Genomic DNA, 20,257 nt, shown 5'->3' on the forward strand with positions numbered 1-20,257 from the left:
ACTCATTTATTACTAAAACGTGAAAAATGTTTTTAACGATTTGTTTACATAGATTATTGTAGACACAGAACACACATGAAGTGAGTTCCCCTTACAACTCTAGGTGGCAGACTAACAGATAATCAAGGCAGGAACTGGGAGAACAAGACATTTACAAGACAAAAGATGCTGACGGAGAGCTGCAAAGGGATTTAAGGTGAGCTGGGTTTGTGAGATTTTTTATAGGCTCTGGTACAGTTCATGTCTACAATTTGTCATTTATTACCAAAACACCAAAAACGTTTGTTTTAATGATGTGTTTACATAGATTGTTGTAGACACGGAACACACATGAAATGTATGTATTTTTTTAGGCTATGGTATTTCTAGTGTTAATGAGCATTTGTAAAAAGCCAAATTTTACCTGTGGTACAAAAAAAGATGTATCTGTCTATCTTCAAGCTTTGCGCAATGCAAGAATTTAATATTACTACTACTTTACCTATGATAAGGGTAAATATTAATTGCTTTAAAGACTGCATATATACGAGGTGTGGCAGAAAAGTAATGAGACTGATTTTTTATTTACCAAAGTTTTTATTTTTTTTCAAACATCAATGTTATCCCCTTCAAAGTAGTTCCCTTGGGCAACTACACACCGATGGAGACGTTGTTCCCACTGTTGGTAGCAGCGCTGGAAGTCTTTAACCAGTATGGTCTTCAGCATGTCCATTACAATCTTTTGGGTGTTTTCTAAAGTCCCGGAATGACGTCCTTTAAGGACATTTTTCAGTTTAGGAAAAAGGAAAAAGTCACACGGACTGAGGTCAGGTGAATAAGGGGGCTGGGGAACCACAGGAATGCGTTTTGAGGTAAAAAATTCTGTTATGGAGAGGGCAGTTTTTCGGCACCATTTTGGCACAGACCTTTCGCATGTGCAAATGTTCAGTCAAAATTTGATGAACGGTAAATCTGTTCAAATTTACTTGTTCACTCAACATTCTTAATGTTAAACGACGGTCTGATCTCACAAGAGTGTTCACACATTCGATGTTTTCATTGGTTTTCGAAGTTGAAGTTCTCCTTGAACGGTGTTCATCTTCAACGTGTTTTCTGCCTTCCAAAAATGATTTGTGCCAGCAAAAAACTTGAGCTCGGGATAAAGAATGTTCCCCATAGGCCTGTTTTAACTTTTCAAACGTCACACTTGCCGTTTAATGGCACGTTGCTCCAAATTCCGCTGTTCCATTTTGCGTGACGCACAACCAAAAACACAACTTTGCTAATAGCAGTCACAAAAATCACGTAGTTAACAGAAGGAGTTGAAACTCGCATTGAGCTATGGGAGGGTACTGATACACGTGCTCTATCAAGGACAGCAGCGCAGTGTTGCCAGATTGCTTGCAGTGTTGCCAGTCTCTTTACTTTTCTGCCACACCTCGTAATTTACTTAGATTACATACAATTAAGAAAACTGCTCAGGGTAATAGAGTAAATGAGAGGTGAGGGCTGAGGTAGTAACCTTGGGTTGTATTATTTCAGTTATTACACATTGATTTCTCCTTGTCTACCACACATTTATATTGGACTTTACTAATCCCTTCATCAAACATCCTGTGACTAATCGTATATGTTTTAAAACTTTCATTGACAAGAGACAGGGAATTAATTATATATGGCCCCCAGTTGCTTTTCCAATATTTAAAAAAATAAAGGAGGGCACACCCAGTTCAGGACTCACTTAAAATTATATACACAGTTTTCTGAATCAACATTTTATTATGCATAAAAATGAACACAATGACATATTACAAATACTTTTCATTACCTTCTTCAACTTAGGAAGCATATTCCTGGGCCTCAATTTCACTGGTAATTCTAAATGACTGCAGAATTCCATGATAGTTTCTCCCTGTTCCTCTAAAAGTGGAGGAATTCTCTATATTATGGAAATACTACATGCTCATATTTTATAAATATATATTAAATAAAACAAATTAGACAAATCTAACACCTTAAACTCAGGTTATTTTAGGCTTACAGTGCACTTAGAAATTAATTATAAATAGAACAATTTGACTACAGGATAGCACAGTTAAGCCCTGCTACCTTACAACTCTAGATCTGAATCCTGGCCTGTGCACTGTCTTTGTTCAGTTGGCATGTTTTCCCTATGTCTCTCTGGGGTTTCTAAAAAATCCAAGTGATATATTGTGTGGTGTGTGTTATATTATAGCTTTTCCCAATTGCCTAAACACTTTTCACTGAAACTGTCCTCATTCCCTCAAAGGTTTAAACACAAAACACAATATCATAACATCTCACTCATCTGTGCAAATCTCAGACTTCCAGCCCAAAAGCAAACAGTCAACTCACAATCATTCACTGTTGCTTAAAGCAAACATTTCACTCAGATCACACACACGAGCAAGCAAAAATGATCATACACACACAACCATGTTAAGACACAACAAAAATCTTTTTGAACACTACTCTAAGAATATGATACTAACAGGAAACATGTATTTCAAATGTATCAAGGCTACCATTGGTAGTTCTCATCATACAATAATGAAAGTGTACAGATACACCAGTTTCAAATTTTAATATTTCTCAGATGCATTGCTCCAAATGCAACAATATATAAATGCATGCACAATTAAAGACAAAATAATTATACATCCTGTTAAACTAAAATAAAATAAAATTGTAGATAAACAAAAAGTCCATAAATGACAAAAAAATCATAAGAAAATGTACATGTAGCTGCTTAATGTCTGCAAATGCTGTATATTACAGACATTATTCATTAGCATCATGTCTTTAGGCTCGGTTAGGTCACAAAGCCTCATCCATGTCACACAAGATGTCTGATCTTCTAAGATCTAAGTACATTGTAATTTTTTTGTAGGTATTTCTCCGGTACTGTAAATATGAACATTTTTCTATAGCTCCAAGGAGACTATCCATGTAACTATGTAAGTCTGCTGAATACAATAAAGGTAGAGTGCTTTACCTGTTCTCAATTCTTAAGGTACACACTATGGAAGCAACAGATATTTGGATGCCCAGCTTCGCTCATTGTCATACCATGAAGAAATGCATAGTCAACCACATTAGCACGAATATCATTTGATATTATGGTTCCTTGCTTTGCTCTTCCTCTTCCTCTTCTAGCCCCCAAAACAAGTCACCAGGGGCCTCATGTATAAACGGTGCATATGCACAGAAATGTTGTGTAAGAACGTTTCCACGTTCAAAGCGCGATGTATAAAACCTAAACTTGCCGTAAAGCCACACACATTTCCACGGTACCTCATACTCTGTCGTACGCAAGTTCTTCGCTCTGTTTTGCAGACTGGCGGCACCCAACGTCAAAGCAGTGCTACTGTTCCTGTGTGGTTACCCTTTCTTTCTTAGATGCACATTCCTGACGCGGCTTTATAAATACACTGAAACTAACTGCATATTGTTTATTAGTGTAATACATCTGATTGTAATTAACCTGTAACAATATAATGGTCCAGGGAATAGCCATAGTATTCCAAATACCATAACTGCTTTAGCATTGTTACTCTCACTGCACCTTCTTTTTCTGCTGCTCCCATTAGGGGTTGCCACAGCAGATCATTTTTTTCCATATTACTCTCACTGCACCACTCGGAGTATTTATATCACTGTATCTGAGTGGTGAATCACAGCAGCAGCTGATCGGAAAGAGAATTATTGGGATACAGCATCAAGCACATGCTGCCTCAGCCACAGCAAAATGCATCAGAGCCTTTTCAGAAACAGTTTCATCCCAAGAACTGTAAACACAGTCAATCAGTCCATCAAGTGCTCCTTGTAGAACTGTTTGTACTTATAAGTACAATTACCTCAGTGTAAACTTGCACTTCAGTTATATTGCACAACCTGCGCCACTTTATAAAGCGCGTATTTACATATGATGACGATATCATTTTTATGATGAAACGCAGCAAAATATGTTGAGTATATTATACTGATAAAGCTAACTTCGTTTAAATAATCTGTATTGTTAATAATTAAACATGTGTGGACATGGTGCCGCAGCACTAGCTAGTTCACAGATTGATCCTGATTGATTGCTGTATGCTGTAAAGACAGATTGATAGAATAATTAAACACGTACTACGAAGATATTTCAATGTTCCTTAAATGTTTTGAAGAATCGTCATTGTAAGCTTACAGATGGCTTAACGTCTATTACAGAGCTGATTGTGTGGCGACTGGGTATTTGGAGAAAGAAAAGTAAGGACAGGAATTGGGGGTTAGTACGTTTGAAAGAGACAGTACCGCCACCATATTCCCATGTTTAATAATAATGGATTCTGTGTCCTGTCTGAGGAAAAGAAAGCCGGTTTAAGGACCACGTAGTGATTCACACACATAGCACAAAGAAGATCAAACACAAAACAAAGCATTTAACGTGTTACTTAGTTAAGATGGGATTTGAGAAACTAGTAAATTAATCAATTTTAAGATGAAGTTTATGATGTTCTACTTTAATGACAAAATAAACTACATGATTAAAGTGGAAATTTCGAGATTAAAGTTGACATTTCCTGCTTTTTTCCCCCCACTGTGTGCCTATTTTTTTTCCCTCTGTACCCTAATAAGCTTTCATACGACACTCAGACATTGGGCTACGACTCGCCTTTTCAACGCGACTTGTGACAATTTCTTTTTTATTTCGGGTACTGTGCGACTATGTGGACTTGAGCTTTTGTGTTTCTCCGACACTGTCACTTGATCAACTTCCTTTTGTTGATTATACCACTGTTTAAACCAACAAATAGTAAGTTTTTCCTTGCCTCCACTTGGCATTCGCTGAAATTCTTATATTTTCCCCATGCTGTTCCCAATGTCTTTTCGCAGAAGGCTGAGCTTAAGGGCTATTTATATTGATTTGTATATTCATAAAGGGCGTAATTCTGGGAGGAGTTGGGGCGGGACAGAAGGCATGTGCACAAGGGTGAACTTTTCACGCTGACTGGGATTTATGTAGCGGAAGAACGTGGAAGTTGGAGTATGCACAGATTCCTGCATCTAGATTTTTCTGTGCGTAAGCACATTTTGACTTTTGTGCTTACGTCATGTTATAGTGTGAATTCTATGCACGGCGTTATGCATGAGGTCCCAGAAATGGAATAAGAAAAACTAAGTAACAGCCAGCCGCAATTATTACTATTTATTAAAATGTGAAAAACCTCACAATCTGCTCTCATTTTAGCTAGAAGACGTGTTTAAAAGAAACTAAACCAGTGATTGTTTTTCTGGTAAAATTTGTGTGGACAGTAATGAAATGATTACTAACAAATGGAATATGATTTTATTCCTCAAAGACTATTCTTGCTCCAATCAAAAAAGCATTTGTATAATATTACAGAGAAGCAGTTTTGTGGTATCTTGTATAAATTCTGGTACCCTTTTGCACAATTACTGTATAAATTTAAACCCAATTCAAATGTAATTTGGACAATGACTTTAAAGAGGTGATTGGCACACAATGTTAAATGAAGGCTGGTTCACTTAATACATGTTTGGGCAAACTAACCAAAGCAACTGTAAAAGATAATACAGAGAACCCTTCTATCCAGTCTATGTGTTTTAACAGTTAGCATGGGTTAAGATGAAGTGTTAAATCCTTTGGAGTATTATAAAGGAAGTTACAGAACCATCTAATTACAATGGAGTGTGTGACAATATACATATTTACCCCTGACCTTTTAAAACTATTGTAATGCACAATTCAATAGGCTAGTCAATAAATTACAAAAGGTGGGGAGATACATAGATAGTTATACTGATTTTTGACCAATTGGCCTAGCACTGAAAATATGGTATAAGGTATTTTTTTCATAATTAGCTGAGGTCAAAAGTGTGGAGAGTCCATGGCCATTACAACACTTTGAGGAATTTCACTTTTGTTAGTATTGCTTTATTTTTGGCCCAATATTAAATATTATGTGACAGAAACCATAAGAAACTCTTTAAATATCCCCATAGGTTACTAGTTTTATTACACTATTTAGAGTGACATACAGCTTTACTTCAGTGGTGATAATGGGGAATTATGTTAGGCACTTATTTAACATCAAAGTATTCTGACACAGTATTAAAAATATCGTGATAAAAAAAATGTATTTGCAAACACTAGGCTAGAGGAAACGCTTAATATGATAAACAGAAACAGAGCTGTGTTTACCTTTAGGACAAGTAAAATAGTGGAAAGAAAAAAGTTAATTTATTACTGTTGCACTACACTACTTAAAGGATCAATTCACACAAGACCCTTAGAACCTAATGTACTGAAACAATTTATATTAATTTTCATTTACTGTATGCTGAAAACATGAAAACCAAAGATGCATCATTACATCTTGCCAGAAGAAGGGGTCCGATTTGCCTCAAAAGCCTGCATGTTTTTTTTTAGTTAGCCAATAAAATATGTAATTTTGCTTGAGTTCTTATTACATTCTTGAAGACAAAACGGTAGTTGTGTGATACACAGTATAAAAAAATACATTTGCATTAAAATTATCTGAATGACACTCGATTCAAAGAAAAGTTGCTGCATGTGTGGAGCTTAAATATTCTTCCAGTTACAGTATGAGTTTCTCCTCATATTTGATTAGCAGGTTAAGTTAACTGTCAACTCTAAATTGGCTCCAAATGAGTGGTTTCTGTCTTGCGCCCTGTACTCCGAGCATAACCACTGGTTACTGGAAACCATGACAAAGATAAACAGGTTAGAAAATGGATGGATGTATTTAAAAAAAAAAATCATTAGTACAATCTATTTTATTCAACCTAAAATGTTGATTTTTCAATGTGAAAGTCATACCTTTATACTTATCATACTTTATCATTTTATCATAGGGCCAACTGACAGTTTACACAGTGGTCAGGTTTGCATATTTAGTGTATTGTACATATGTTGTCTATTCAAGCAGTAATGTGTTTTATTGAATAAGAGAGAACAACAGACACAGAACCAGCAAGAGAGCATAGTTAAAACCAAGTAGATGCATTTGTTTAATCATTTGCAATATTACCAAACTAATAGCCATGTACTGATTTATGGCTGACCGGGATGAGAGGATTTGTCACTATTGTTGACTACAACAGGATAACAATAAAGTAATAATATTCTAAAAATTGCCAAACCCAGATGCAATAATAAATCTTATTAATTAATATTATCATTATTTAACTGGGTCTCATATGTTTTCTGTCTCTTGGAGGGCCCTTTAAGGTTTGCTTTCATAGGCACTGCTCTAGTTTTGCCTTATTAAATTCATTAACGTCCCACCAGCACCTGTTGCAAACCACCTCCTTGGTGAAGTGAGTGTGATTAAATATTCACCTTGGTGAAATATGCTCACTTAAAAATGGGGAAATGTATATTGTGTATCACTGCTGAATGCATGGTTGAGAAACACTGAGTTAGGCAACCCATTGGCAAACCAATGATGTCAACCTGAGACCCAACCATCCAACAGTTGAGAAACACTGCCTTACATGTACCTGGTATGCGGATTCTGAAAGTTGAAGGTCAGTTTGGAATAATTTATACCAGCATTTAAAGTATGCCTAATGGTGACCCACACCTGAACATTTTGTGACCAAAATACGGGCAATTGGCCAGGCCCAAATAGAGCCGTAAATTTGCACGACTGTGTTTTCTATCTTTTTTCAACTTAATAAATTTCAGTCTGTGTATGCACTTAATAAACTTTTAACTTTAAATGGGTAAACAGAATGAATAAATCAGTTGCATGGCCAGATTTTATATAAAAAACACAGCAAATAATATTATTATTATTTGTGACAGTCATTTATTTGTAAAATGTACAAATATACCAATCTTCTTTCTGATTTCAACATAGTCATTTAGAATGTTTTAAGCAAATCCAAGCTTCAAATAAAAAAATGACAGAACCTGTACTTTTTCTTTATAAAAACGGTATGGTACAAGGCACAACTAATCATGTTTTAATTTATTTTTCTGGAATAATTCATCAAAACACTGCAACACTGTGAATGGAAAAGACAAATTAATTAAAATACTTCAGTGCACTCTGGCACTAGCATCTAAGCTGATCACACACTAATTGTTAATAGTTACATTAGTCTAATAACCTTTTCTTCTATATATCAGTATGTCATGTTTCATGTATTTGCAAAACTGTAGTAAATTTTTTTTTCTAAACTGTTTGCAAGCTTTATAAATTAAGATGGTTCAGGTTTTTATTTAGAAGACAGTCACAAAATTAATTTATAACCCTCCAAGAACAGAATGGATGTAAATTTTCACTCAAACATGGATTTTTACATAGTGATTTCAGTATAAATGTTTCCAAATTTCTGTCAAAAACACCTACGTGTGAATGATTGCATTGATATGACTACATTTCATTCACATTTAAAATTTGGTTTGCTGATGTCAATAGCCCAACACTAAAATAAAAAAAAACCAAAATGAATAATGGGGTTAATGGCAATGCCTTTGTAATGCTAAAAGCAGAAATATGTAAGCAAGAAATTTAATTAAGCATATATTTCACTTATAGGACTAACTTAATCACTGCACGAAAGAACAGCTGAAATTAAAATGTGCACTTACCTACTACTCACTTTTTGACCAAGTTTTGCCACCATTTTATGGGTATATGTTTTTAAAAAATAAAATGCACAAAATGTGGATAGGAGAAAAGTGAATGTGAGCACAACCTTTATGACAACACCTGCTACAGAATCTACATTTTTAACTTCATTAAAAACAATATAAATAAAAGAAATTAAAAAGAAAAAATGTGTCTCTTAATGAAAGGATAATGATCTTCAGTGAAGCAATCAAATAGAAATTCTAAGCCCAAGAAAATGAAAATCTACAGTATAATACTCTATGTCAATTCAATAATTTGAGTTACTTTCCATTGAAATAATATTAATCCATGTTAATAACTGTCATCAGCAGGTAAACAGATTTAATGGAGCAAGAAATACAAAGTCAAAATGTTTAAAACTGAAAACAACCAATCAAATAAACTAAAGATTCAAAGCAAAACCATCAGGGGCAATAAAAGAAAAAATAAAAAAACAGAGAGCTGTCAGAAATGTAAAATACCTCAAATTTAACATACTTAGAGGTTAGATGGGGTACAAATAACAAAAACAACACAACGTCAAACATGAAGAATAAAAAAATGTCTTATAGCCTACTGAGCATTGGTGTTATTTTGTCCCATTGTGGCGGTATCAGTATTTTGAGGATGGACATTATCTGCAAGATTGTGAGCATGTTCAAGAAACAAATCTTTCAGAACACTCAGCTCTTTACTAAGAAGCTTAATCTTTGCCTCCAAACGTTCATTTTCTTCTTTTAATTCATTTACCCTTTGCTGGGTGTCCTGAGCTTTCTGCTTGCTCTTCATGCGGCTTTTTTTCACAGCCAAATTGTTGCGCTCCCGTCGCTGCCTATATTCATCGCTGTCTTTCTCAGGAGTACACTTCTTCGCTTTGCTGGGAGGCATTGCCTTTCCTCCTCTTCCAGGACTGACTGGGATGAGCTGCGGAACTTGCTGCAAACCGCTAGCATGTGCTTGTGTTTGGATGACACTTACTCCATTTTGATCAATCATGGGTTTCTCCTGGGGTGGTTTGCTCATTTGGACTAACTTTCTATTATCACTGCTTCCTGGTATCTTGCAGATTTTATTGAAAAACACAAAAGATGTCAAAAGTTGTGAAATCTGTGATTCTTTTCAGTATTTTCCTTTCAGCATGCAACTACTTCATTGACCTGTTAAAATAAAAATTTTTAATTAAATAATCCTTACTTAGATTAATTTCTGGACTACAATGAAAAAGCAAAATTAAAATTTTTATTAACTGATTACAACAAAAATTTCAGCCTAATAAAATTAAAAATGTAAGATTAAGGTTGAGGGTTGGGAGCATGCCGCACTCACCACATGGCAAACCACCAAGATTGATATCCGAGTGCAACTGTGCAACGGGTGACACCTCAGCACCACAGATTAAGGACACCATAAAATAAAAACAAATGTATTTTAACACTGAGCACAAACTCATATAAGATCATGTATAAATTTTGTTTCTATACAAAATCAAGCAAAACATATCTTGCAGTATGTAAGAAGAATCTACTCTTAAATGCAAAATAAGCCTGAAAGATTCCAGTTTGGGATTCATAAAAAACACTGTACAAAGACAGCACTGATAAGAGTAGCAAATGACATTCGTATGAAAACTGATATAATAGAGAGAGTGCAGATTTTTACTCGTCTGGAAACTCTGCTCTCAATACCATTTATCCTGTTATTTCAGATGACCACCTCAAAGGCTTGTTAGATATGAAAGATAGTGTTCAATTTCTACTGCTAGGACATGTTATTGTGTAGTACTGACAAGTCGTGGTGTGCCTCACAGTTTGAATTTGAGGCATCTCCTGTTGTCTATTTGTTACCCTTGGACATATACATTATCATTTTTATGCAGATAAAGTACAACTTAGTCAGCCTGTAATAAATATTTTAGTATTTTAATCAGTTGTATCTCTGACAACTGGTGTTAGAAGACAAGCAATTGTTTCAAACTCAATGTTAAGTCTGAGATACCTATCATTAACCATAAAAGAATCAGAAATCAGATTAAAAGCGACTTTATTTCTCTAGGCCTTCAGCAAGACCCTTAAGTCAAAAATTTAACAGTGATGTTTTATTCTGACTTAAATTTTACACATTTTAACAAATGCTAGTAAAACCGCATTTATCTTTAACAAAATATAGCCAAGATAAGATCTTTACTTTCTTTTAATGATGCAAAACTATTGGGTTGCTTTACTAAACAGAAGAATTGATTATTACAATGCTTTTTTAATGGCCTGCTTGAAAGGTTTTTCAGAATGTCTGAAAATGTTTCAAAATGCCACAGCATGACTACTGAAAAGGTGAAATACATGAGATTATATCACTCTACTGTTCTTAAAAACATAAATTTACAGGAAACGCAATGTAACACAAGAATCTCAGAAGCCTACGAAAAAAGTTGCCATGCCAGGCCACCTTAAATTCTCTCGCACCTCTTCATCTTCACTTTGAAACTTTGCAAATTTGGCAATCAGCACTGGCAGCAAGCAGCCTGCTATTCCATGCCCCATCGACGCAGCTGAAGTTCTCCCAGCTCAAGTCTGTTTATCTGGGTGTGAGGTGTCTAGAATTGTATAAGGTAAATAATATATCATTATTTGAATATACATTTCGTGTGTGTTCCATGTCTACAACGATCTGGGTAAATGTAGGATAACAGGAAATGCGAGGTAAGAAATGTTGAAGTCTCCCAGTAATAAAATTGAAAGTTCGGTAGAGCAATGTCACCTTCTGCTGTGGGTCTTTGCAGAGTCGCCCTTTGGATGTGTGGAGGTTTTGAATTCCAAATAAATGAGGTAATGGTTGAATCTAATTTCTTAAAAAATGATTTATTAATGTATATGGGAATACTTTGAAACAGAAAAAGAAGGTTAGGAAGGATATTCATCTTGACAATGTTAATTGTTCCAGCTAAAGTGAGTCTTGCTAAAGTTTTTCCACGCAGACTGCAAACCTTTGCTGATAAAGAGCTTTATGTTTACTTGTGAAGTTTACCCCATGGTGTTCAATCTAATATTGTGTGCTAGAGAGTTCACTGGAAAGAACACACTTTTACAGTCTTTTGAGTTTTTGACATTCTGCTAGTACTGTTAAGGCTGCAGGCACAGTACTTTGTGGATATATATATATATATATATATATATATATATATATATATATATATATATATATATATATATATATATATATATATATATATATATATATATATATATATATATATATATATATATATATATATATATACACACACACACACACATATATATATATATTTTATTGTAAGCTGGAGGGGTGATCTCACCCCAAGAGGACACAAACGCCCCTGGGAAAACCCCTGAAACAGAGTCTACCTTCGCATTGCTCCTTCCCACTTGCGCTATAACGCATAATAAAGCCATCGTGCAGTACTCCGCTGACTTAGAAGCCTTGTGCAGCGCAGCGCCTGTCAGTTTTTGGTATTGATTTGTTTTGCTTTCTTTCTCCCTCTCAGACTGTCCCTGCTCTGACGTGTACTCCTTTGAAGAAGAAGATACGCACGCTTACCTTTAATTGATAGATGAAACTGTCATCTCTGTCAAGGAGCAAGTTTGAAGAGACAAATGTTTGTTTGTAGTGTTTGAATAAAAATCCTAAAAATCCTTCCTTTTTCTATGACCTCCTGTGTCTCTGTGCAAATCTGTGACCTAAGAGTGACAAGAGGTACCAGAAGTGGTTGCACAGAGGAGTTATTTCATTTGGCCCAGGATGTTCCACTTCCTTACGATCCGGAAGATGACATGCCTTCTATTCCTGATCTGAATAACCGTCGAAGATATATTCCTGATCTGAATGTTCCAATTCATAACCATCGACCTTTCATTCCTTTACCACCACTTCCTGAAAATGCAAAGAATGTGCTGACGAAGATGGGCCCTAACGATGACCCAGAGATGGTCCTAATAGCCTTCAAGCAAGTCACAACCATGCTGGGCTGGGACAGATGACAGTGGGTCGTTATAATCACACCCTTTTTATCTGGAGATGCTCTTTATTATTTAAGAGATCCAAGAGATAAGCTCGGTGATTACGAGTTCCTGAAGGAACAAGTTGTATTATGTAAGAATGTGACTTTTCTGGCTAAAGGTTTGGAACTAAACGATTGGAAACTATACATGGATGCCCCAATCCGTGCGCAAATTCAAGATTTAATACATAAAGTGCACTGCTGGTTTGAAGGCGACGTGATGGAGCGAGTTGTAGAAAAGGTAGTAATGAATATACTACTGAACGGCATACCTAGAGTCATTCGAGATGAATTTCTGCGTCATGATATTGAATTGTTAACGATTATGTCCAGACGACTGGAGGGTTCACAATCCACTTGGAGAAAGAGCGGTGGATTTGGTGCTGCTTCGCAACCTATGAACGAACGTCCAGGACATTCTCGTCACTTCGATCGACGTCAACAACACCGACAAGCTGCAAGACCGGAAAATCGAATGGGGTCAGGTAGTCCTCCGGGGAATCCAATCGTCGAAGAGATGCCTATCTCTGGGGAAATGGCAACAGCAGGCCGAGGTAACCATGGACGACGCAGAGGATATTTTGGAAGTGTAGCCGACTGTAGGTGTTTCCGTTGTGATCAACTAGGCCATTTGGCAAGAGAATGTCACTTGTCTCCAGCACAATCAATGGAAGTTGGACTGACCGAGGTTTGTTGCTCAAATATTACATATTCTTCGGATGGAAAAGATGAATTGTTAATCCCGGTGAAATTAGGTGGCCGAGAAATCTCAGCATTGTTAGACTCGGGAAGTGACTTGTGTATCGTGAGACGAGACTGTCTTGATGAACAATGCCTTAGAGACTGTGAAAATACGCTGTATATATGGTGATGTTAAAGATTATCAAAAATTACTTCTTCCTTTAACTTATAGAGGTCGCCACTTTAAAGTTTGGTCTGCCGTTTCAGACTCGTGCCCTTGGACATTACTCATAGGACGGAGAAATGCCTTTTTTCCTAGACTACTTAATAAATGTCAGGGACCAGTAGTCCAATCCAATATTAAACTTAGTGGGGTAGGGGAAGAAGAAAACCAAGATGAAAAACTGGTAGCGGCCGGGGAAAATCTAGAGCTCAATTTAGATATTGAACCCGATCTCTCCAGTGAGACGGAGGTCACCCCCAACAATTTTCCAGAATGGCAGGCTGGTCCTTCTACATCTTCTCAGATTGCAAACGCCTCCTAACACAAACCGAGCATTAACCAACAATCAGATTTTGTGCGTTTGCAGCATACTGATAGCTCATTAGAATATGCATTTAAACAAGCTTGCTCTGCCAATGACTCTTATTACCAAGAGCGTAATTCCGGGGGCGTGAAAACCCCGCACTTTATAGAAAGGACGGTTGCCTTTTCAGAGTGATCTCAGACCATTTAAAGGGGGAATTTATTGAACAACTGGTTATACCTGAAGTAGATAGGGAAACTCTTTTGCATCTGGCACACTCTCACATCTTGGGGTGACATCTGGGTGCTGATAAGACCAGAGAATGATTATCAAAACGATTTTATTGGCTGAATATGGGAAAAGATGTTGAACGGTTTTGTACTTCATGTCCTGACTGCCAGATCATCTCCATTCATAAGCCTCCACGGGCTCCCCTTTGTCCTATGGCCATTTTGGAAGTTCCCTTTCAGCGGGTGGGATTAGATATCGTAGGCCCTTTACCTAAGACTAAGAATGGGTACCAATATTTGCTGGTGTTGGTTGACTATGCAACACAATATCCTGAGGTGCTTGCCCTGAAAAAGGCCAACTCCACAGCTGTAGCTAAAGCTCTGTGTGATATTTTTACTCGTGTTGGCAACCCTAGAGAAATCTTAACTGACCAAGGCACACCTTTTATTTCTCGCGTGATGAAACAATTATGTGACAGCTTTGCTATTAATAAATTGAGTACCACTGTTTACCATCCACAAACGAATGGTTTGACTGAACGATTTAACAAAACTTTGAAACAGATGATAAGGCGAGTCGCTCATAATGATCCCACAACCTTGGACTCTGTCCTGCCTTTTATGTACGCGGTGCGAGAATCACCACAGGCGTCCACTGACTTGAGTCTGTTCGAGTTGTTATTCGGGAGACGGCCATGAGGCATCCTGGATGTTGTACAAGAGGAATGGATAGGAAACGAGACAACGGCTCAAGGACCAAGCTTTGCAAATCGGGTAATTTCGTTGCAAGCCAGAATTTCTATGCTTTCCTCTATTGCTGTAGAGCATCAACAACGAGAACAGGAAACATCTTTACGACAGGCGCAGTAAGCTGCGTGAATTCAAACCTGGTAATCGTGTTCTAGTACTGGTTCTGTCGGACCCACACAAATTCTTAGGTAAATGACAGGGACCCACCATTATTGAGGAGAGTATGAGTCCGCTAAATTACAAGGTTAGAATACCAGACCAGTGCAAACCATTCCAGATTTTACACATTAATCTTTTGAAAGAATGGCACGACAGACAAGAGGTTAACACTTCCTTGGCTGCTGTCTCTCAGACCGATGTTGCCATTGGTAACGATCTTACTGACAAGCAAAAGACAGAACTGTTATCTTTAATAGAACGGAACACTGGTGTCTTTTCAGACTTACCAGGCAAGACTAACATTACAAAACATAAAATTACCACTGAACCTGGTGTTCGCAAACAGATGCGACTGTTCCGAATACCGGAAGCGCGACGAAATATTGTGCGCGAAGAGGTAAAAAAGATGCTGATATTAGGTGTAATTCGTGAAAGTAAAAGTGACTGGTGCAGCCCGGTTGTATTAATTCCAAAGCAAGACGGTTCAGTTCACTTCTGTATCGATTTCAGACGCTTGAATGCTTATCTGATGCCGCGTGTCGATGAACTGTTGGAAAAATTGGGTCAGGCGAGCTATATCTCCATGCTAGATCTCACAAAAGTTTATTGACAGGTGCCTTTAGAGGCTAGCAGTTGTGAGAAAACAGCATTCGCGACTCCTGATGGACTTTGTGAATTTACAAGACTCCCGTTTGGTCTTCATGGGGCACCTCTAACTTTTCAGCGTATGATGGATCAGATCCTACATCCTCATTTTGAATATTCCGGGGCATACCTGGATGACGTTGTGATTTTCAGCAATGACTGGCAAGCACACTTAGAAATGCTTTAAGCTGTTCTTGAAAGCTTGAGACAGGCTAGCCTTACTGCTAACCCTAAGAAATGTAAACTAGGCATTTCGAGACTCATTACTTAGGTTATTCTATGGGCAAGTGCTTACTTAGACCACAATTAAGGAAAATAGAAGAAATGCTTGCTTACCCAAGGCCAAAAACACAGAAACAGGTATGAGCTCATGCTCCACTTCAATGGTTGTACAGACAGAAAGATACAAACTCTCACCTCATGAGATGGTTCCTGGGCTTACAACCTTAGTTTCACAGTGAAACATCGACCAGGTTCTGAACACGTCAATGCAGATGCATTATCACGACTACATGAACCTGAACCTGGTACAGAGAGTCGTTTGATTCACGAGAATGTGAATAAAGCTGAGGGGCATGGTGTAAGCTAGAGGGGTGATCGCACCCCAAGAGGACAAAGACGCCCCTGGGAAACCTCTGAAACAGAGTCTACCTTCATATTGCTCCTTCCCTTCTCACTTGTGCTATAACACATAATAAAGCCATCGCGCAGTACACCGCTAACTTAAAAGCCTTGTGTAGCGCAACGCCTGTCGGTTTTTGGTACTGATTTGTTTTGCTTTCTCTCTCTATCTCTCTCAGACTGCCCCTGCTCCTGATGTGTACTCCTTTGAAGAAGAAGATACGCATGCTTACCTTTAATTGATAGACGAAACTGTCATCTCTGTCAAGGAGAAAGTTTGAAGAGACAAATGTTTGTTTGCAGTGTTTGAATAAAAATCCTTCCTGTTTCTACGACCTCCTGTGTCTCTGTGCAAATCTGTGACCCAAGCGTGACAATATATAATATATAATATATACAGTAATATCATCTGCATATTGTGATATTTTCTGTTCAAGCCCTTCTCTGATAATCCCCTTTATCTCATAAGCATTTAGAAAGTGAACTGCTGGTTCAATGGCGATTGCAAACAGCGTTCTAGATTGAAGTAGTCTGCAATGATGTTGTTAATACAAACTGAAGCTTCTGGACTGGTATACAGTAGTTTAATCCATGCACATATGTTCGCAATATACCCAAATTTCTCCAATGTAGTGAAAAGGTAGTTCCATTCAGCCATATAAAAATGCTTTTTCTGCATCAAAGGATAATATAATCTCTGGGTTGTTAGACCTTTTGAGTGAATACATTACATTAAGCAAGTGCTGAAGATTGAAAGCTAAGTGTCTGCCTTTAATAAAGTCATTTTGGTCATGTGATAATACTGAAGGAAGCACTTTTTCAATCCTTCTAGCTAGAACTTTGGAGAGTATGTCATTATTCTGCAGTGAAATTTGTCTGTATGATGCACATTGTAATAAGTCCTTATTTTTCTTAGGAAAGATGGTAATTAATGTTTGGTGAAAAGTTTGAGCTAGAACTGTATTGTCTCTGGCTTCTATAAATGTTGCTAATACATCAGGAGCTAAATTAATTGAGAAATTTTTTATAAAATTCGACAGGGTACTCATCAGGGCCTGCTGCTTTCCCACTCTGAGATAAGTTTTTAGCATCTAGAAATTCTGAGAGTGCCAGAGGTTTATCCAATTCCTCTGCACTGACAATATCTATAGTTGTGGCATCTATAATTCATCCAAAAACACATTAGGTTGTGTCTTATCTTCTTTAAACTTTACAGAATATAAGCACTTATATCTGTAGTATCTAAATGTGTGCATTATATTTTTATGGTCGATGATTTTATCTCTGTCTGTGTTGGTAATTACTGGTATTGCATTGCGAACTTTGTGCTTGTGGATTTGTTGAGCTAAGATCCTATAAGCGTTCTTGCTGTTTTCATAGTAATGATGTTGTGATTTAAAATTAAGTTGTTCTGTTTCTCTTGTTCTCAAGAGGTTGAGTTCTGAATGCAAAGCCTGTCTTATCCTATAAAGTGCCTCATTTGGACACCTGCCGTGTTCTTAATCTACTCTGGTAATTTCACTGATTAACTCTGATTTCTTCTTGGTTTCCAATTTATTTTTGTGGGAGAAATATAAAACAATCTGTCCTCTTAAGAAAGTATTCAGAGTTGCCCAGAGTATTCCTGCAGAAACCTCTGATGATTGTTTTGTCTCAAAAAAAAAACAAGAAAAAAACCCCACACTTTTTGTTTGGATATAAACACTGTACAATTATCGCCTGCTAATAAAGTGGGTTGAAACACCAGCTGCGAGAGGAGTATGTGAGGCATAATGATTTGAGCTCCATGATCAAAGGGGGTGGTCTGAGATAACAATGGCTTTGCTCTTGGAAGAATTAATTGTGGGCAAAAAATTGTTATCTATAAAGAAATAATCAATTCTTGAGTAACAGTGATGTACTGGTGAGAAGAAAGAATATGCTCTTGAATTTTGGTTTAGAAATCCCCAGGAGTCTGATAAATTGTGATTGATTACAAACTGTGTAATTGTTTTTGGAGTGTAAGATGTCATCGCCTCTGTGGCAGGAGACTTATCCATGTCTAAATTTAAAACATAACTGAAGTCATCCTGCCATTATAATTTTATGAGTGTTCACATTAGGAATGGATGCAAATATGTTTTGGGTAAAGTCCATATCATCCCCATTTGGTGCATAAGTACTTATCAGAATCACTTTACAGTTAAATAAAATGCCCAAGGCAATCACATATCACCCACCAGAATCAGATACTACATATGATACTGAAAATGAAATTGTTCTATGTATAAAAATTTCCACACCTCTAGTTTTCTTTGTGTAGTGGGAGTGGAATATATAGCCAATCCAATCTCTGTGCAACTGAAACTGATACAGTCCAAATATAGGGCTAGAAGCAGTAGAGTGCATAATTACGGCACGAGTCTCAAAGCGAGTAGATCAAACAGCAAGTAAGACCTTCTTTCCCTTGCCAGGACACGATACGACTCACAATCATATTTCAAAAAGTGTTGTTAAAAAAAAGTATTCTTAGCTCTTTTTCTGCTTCCTCCAGAGAAGTAAAAATGTAGAACTTGCCTTGAATGTCCACTTTCAAATCAGCAGGATACGAGAAGCTGTATCTGAACTCAGCTTTCCGTAAGGGCTGTTTAATCCTGTAAAATGCTGCATGTTTAGCAGCTTTTGAAGAAATCAGGGAAAATACAAATGCAATAATTTTGAAATATAACCTCTTGTTTCTGTCTGAGAAGTAACATTATATTTAATTTAGATTGTAAGGTGACAAAATGAACAATGAGGCTTCTAGGTTTTTAGGCATTCAATCCACATATGTGGTAAGTTGATAATATCTTGGTGTCTGATTTGAAATCTTCTCCAATTATTTTAGAGAATAGTTCAGCTATGAATTTCACTGGTTTTGGACTTTTACGGGTTTCAGGGACACTTCGATTCTGATGTTATTCCTTCTGTATCCATCTTCCAGTAGAGCTAGTCTGTCTCTGAGCATTTTGCATTTGAAATTTGCAGCCATTGCTTTTCCATCAGCGGTAGATGCCAGTTGTTTAGTTAGCTGAATATGAGTCGTGAACGTTTGACTAACATCTTCAAAACTAAGCACCAAGTGTTCTAAATTTACTCTCAAACTTTGACACATTTTCTTGTATCTTTCCTTGATTTTTTCTAGCATGCCTTTAAAGGTTGCTTCAAAGTGAATATGTAAATGTTTCTCCTGGTATTTAATATCCTGAAGCAACTTCTTGCTTCTCTTATGTATGTCCTTTATATCTTTCCTTATATAATTTGTGTCATTTGTAACCTTCTTTATATTATTCTTTAGCCTCTTTATGTTCCCCCCCAAAGAGCGGTGATCACTGCGACGATCGTTACCTTCAGCTCAGACCATTCGTTTTGGTCTTCACTGTGGTCTGCAGGTGGAGTAGCAACCTCAGTTGGAGTTGGTGTTGCTGGCTCGCAGGGAGTAGTTGACAGAATGGAAGGCCATTTTCAGTTTCAATTAACCTTCTGGAATTGTTTAGTATTCCTGGCCCAACACGCTTGCACCTTTGCTCCCATTTTCGCTCTCAGCTTGAGATTGTGCAGCAGCGTCAGGTCTTGGGAGATCTGTGCTTTCACTTATCTGTTCCAGGTCAGTCTCTGGCAGGCTGTACCTTAAAGTTGAACTTGAGGCCCGTTTACGCTTGGATGTCTTTAGCTGTCGTTTCCATTTCTTTCTGAGCCTTTTTTCAGCCACTCGTGCATACATATGCATGCATATACTGTGATTGAGCCCCTTGGGTTGAGTAAATACAGGATATGTCGGAATGATTAAAAAAAAAAAGGTAAATTAACATCGCTGGTAAAGGAGTTCCCGCCTCAGATGCCATCTCTCGAAACGGATGAGACCAATGTGGGAGGGAATTTAAGCTGACCTGGCATTATGACTTTTTCATAGTCTTCAGGGATTACAGTGTTAAAAATTGA

General features: G+C 37.2%; 1 protein-coding gene across 7 annotated transcripts in view; it reads right to left on the minus strand.

Annotated features, from left to right (window-relative positions):
• cebpg (CCAAT enhancer binding protein gamma) overlaps window positions 1–20,257 on the minus strand; it is a 191,445-nt gene that overhangs the window by 111,579 nt on the left and 59,609 nt on the right. For 3 of the 7 annotated variants that reach the window (XM_039763570.1, XM_039763571.1, XM_039763572.1), the window contains one exon: window positions 6,426–9,808. The exons of the other annotated variants lie outside the window; for them this stretch is intronic. In XM_039763570.1, the coding sequence (XP_039619504.1) occupies window positions 9,225–9,674 (450 nt within the window). In that variant the 5' untranslated portion in view covers window positions 9,675–9,808 and the 3' untranslated portion in view covers window positions 6,426–9,224. Of the gene's footprint in view, window positions 1–6,425; window positions 9,809–20,257 lie in introns of those variants that run through there. 7 annotated transcript variants of the gene reach the window in all.

Source organism: Polypterus senegalus, chromosome 9 (genome assembly GCF_016835505.1).
Source record: "Polypterus senegalus isolate Bchr_013 chromosome 9, ASM1683550v1, whole genome shotgun sequence".
NCBI classification, from domain to species: Eukaryota; Metazoa; Chordata; class Cladistia; order Polypteriformes; family Polypteridae; genus Polypterus; species Polypterus senegalus.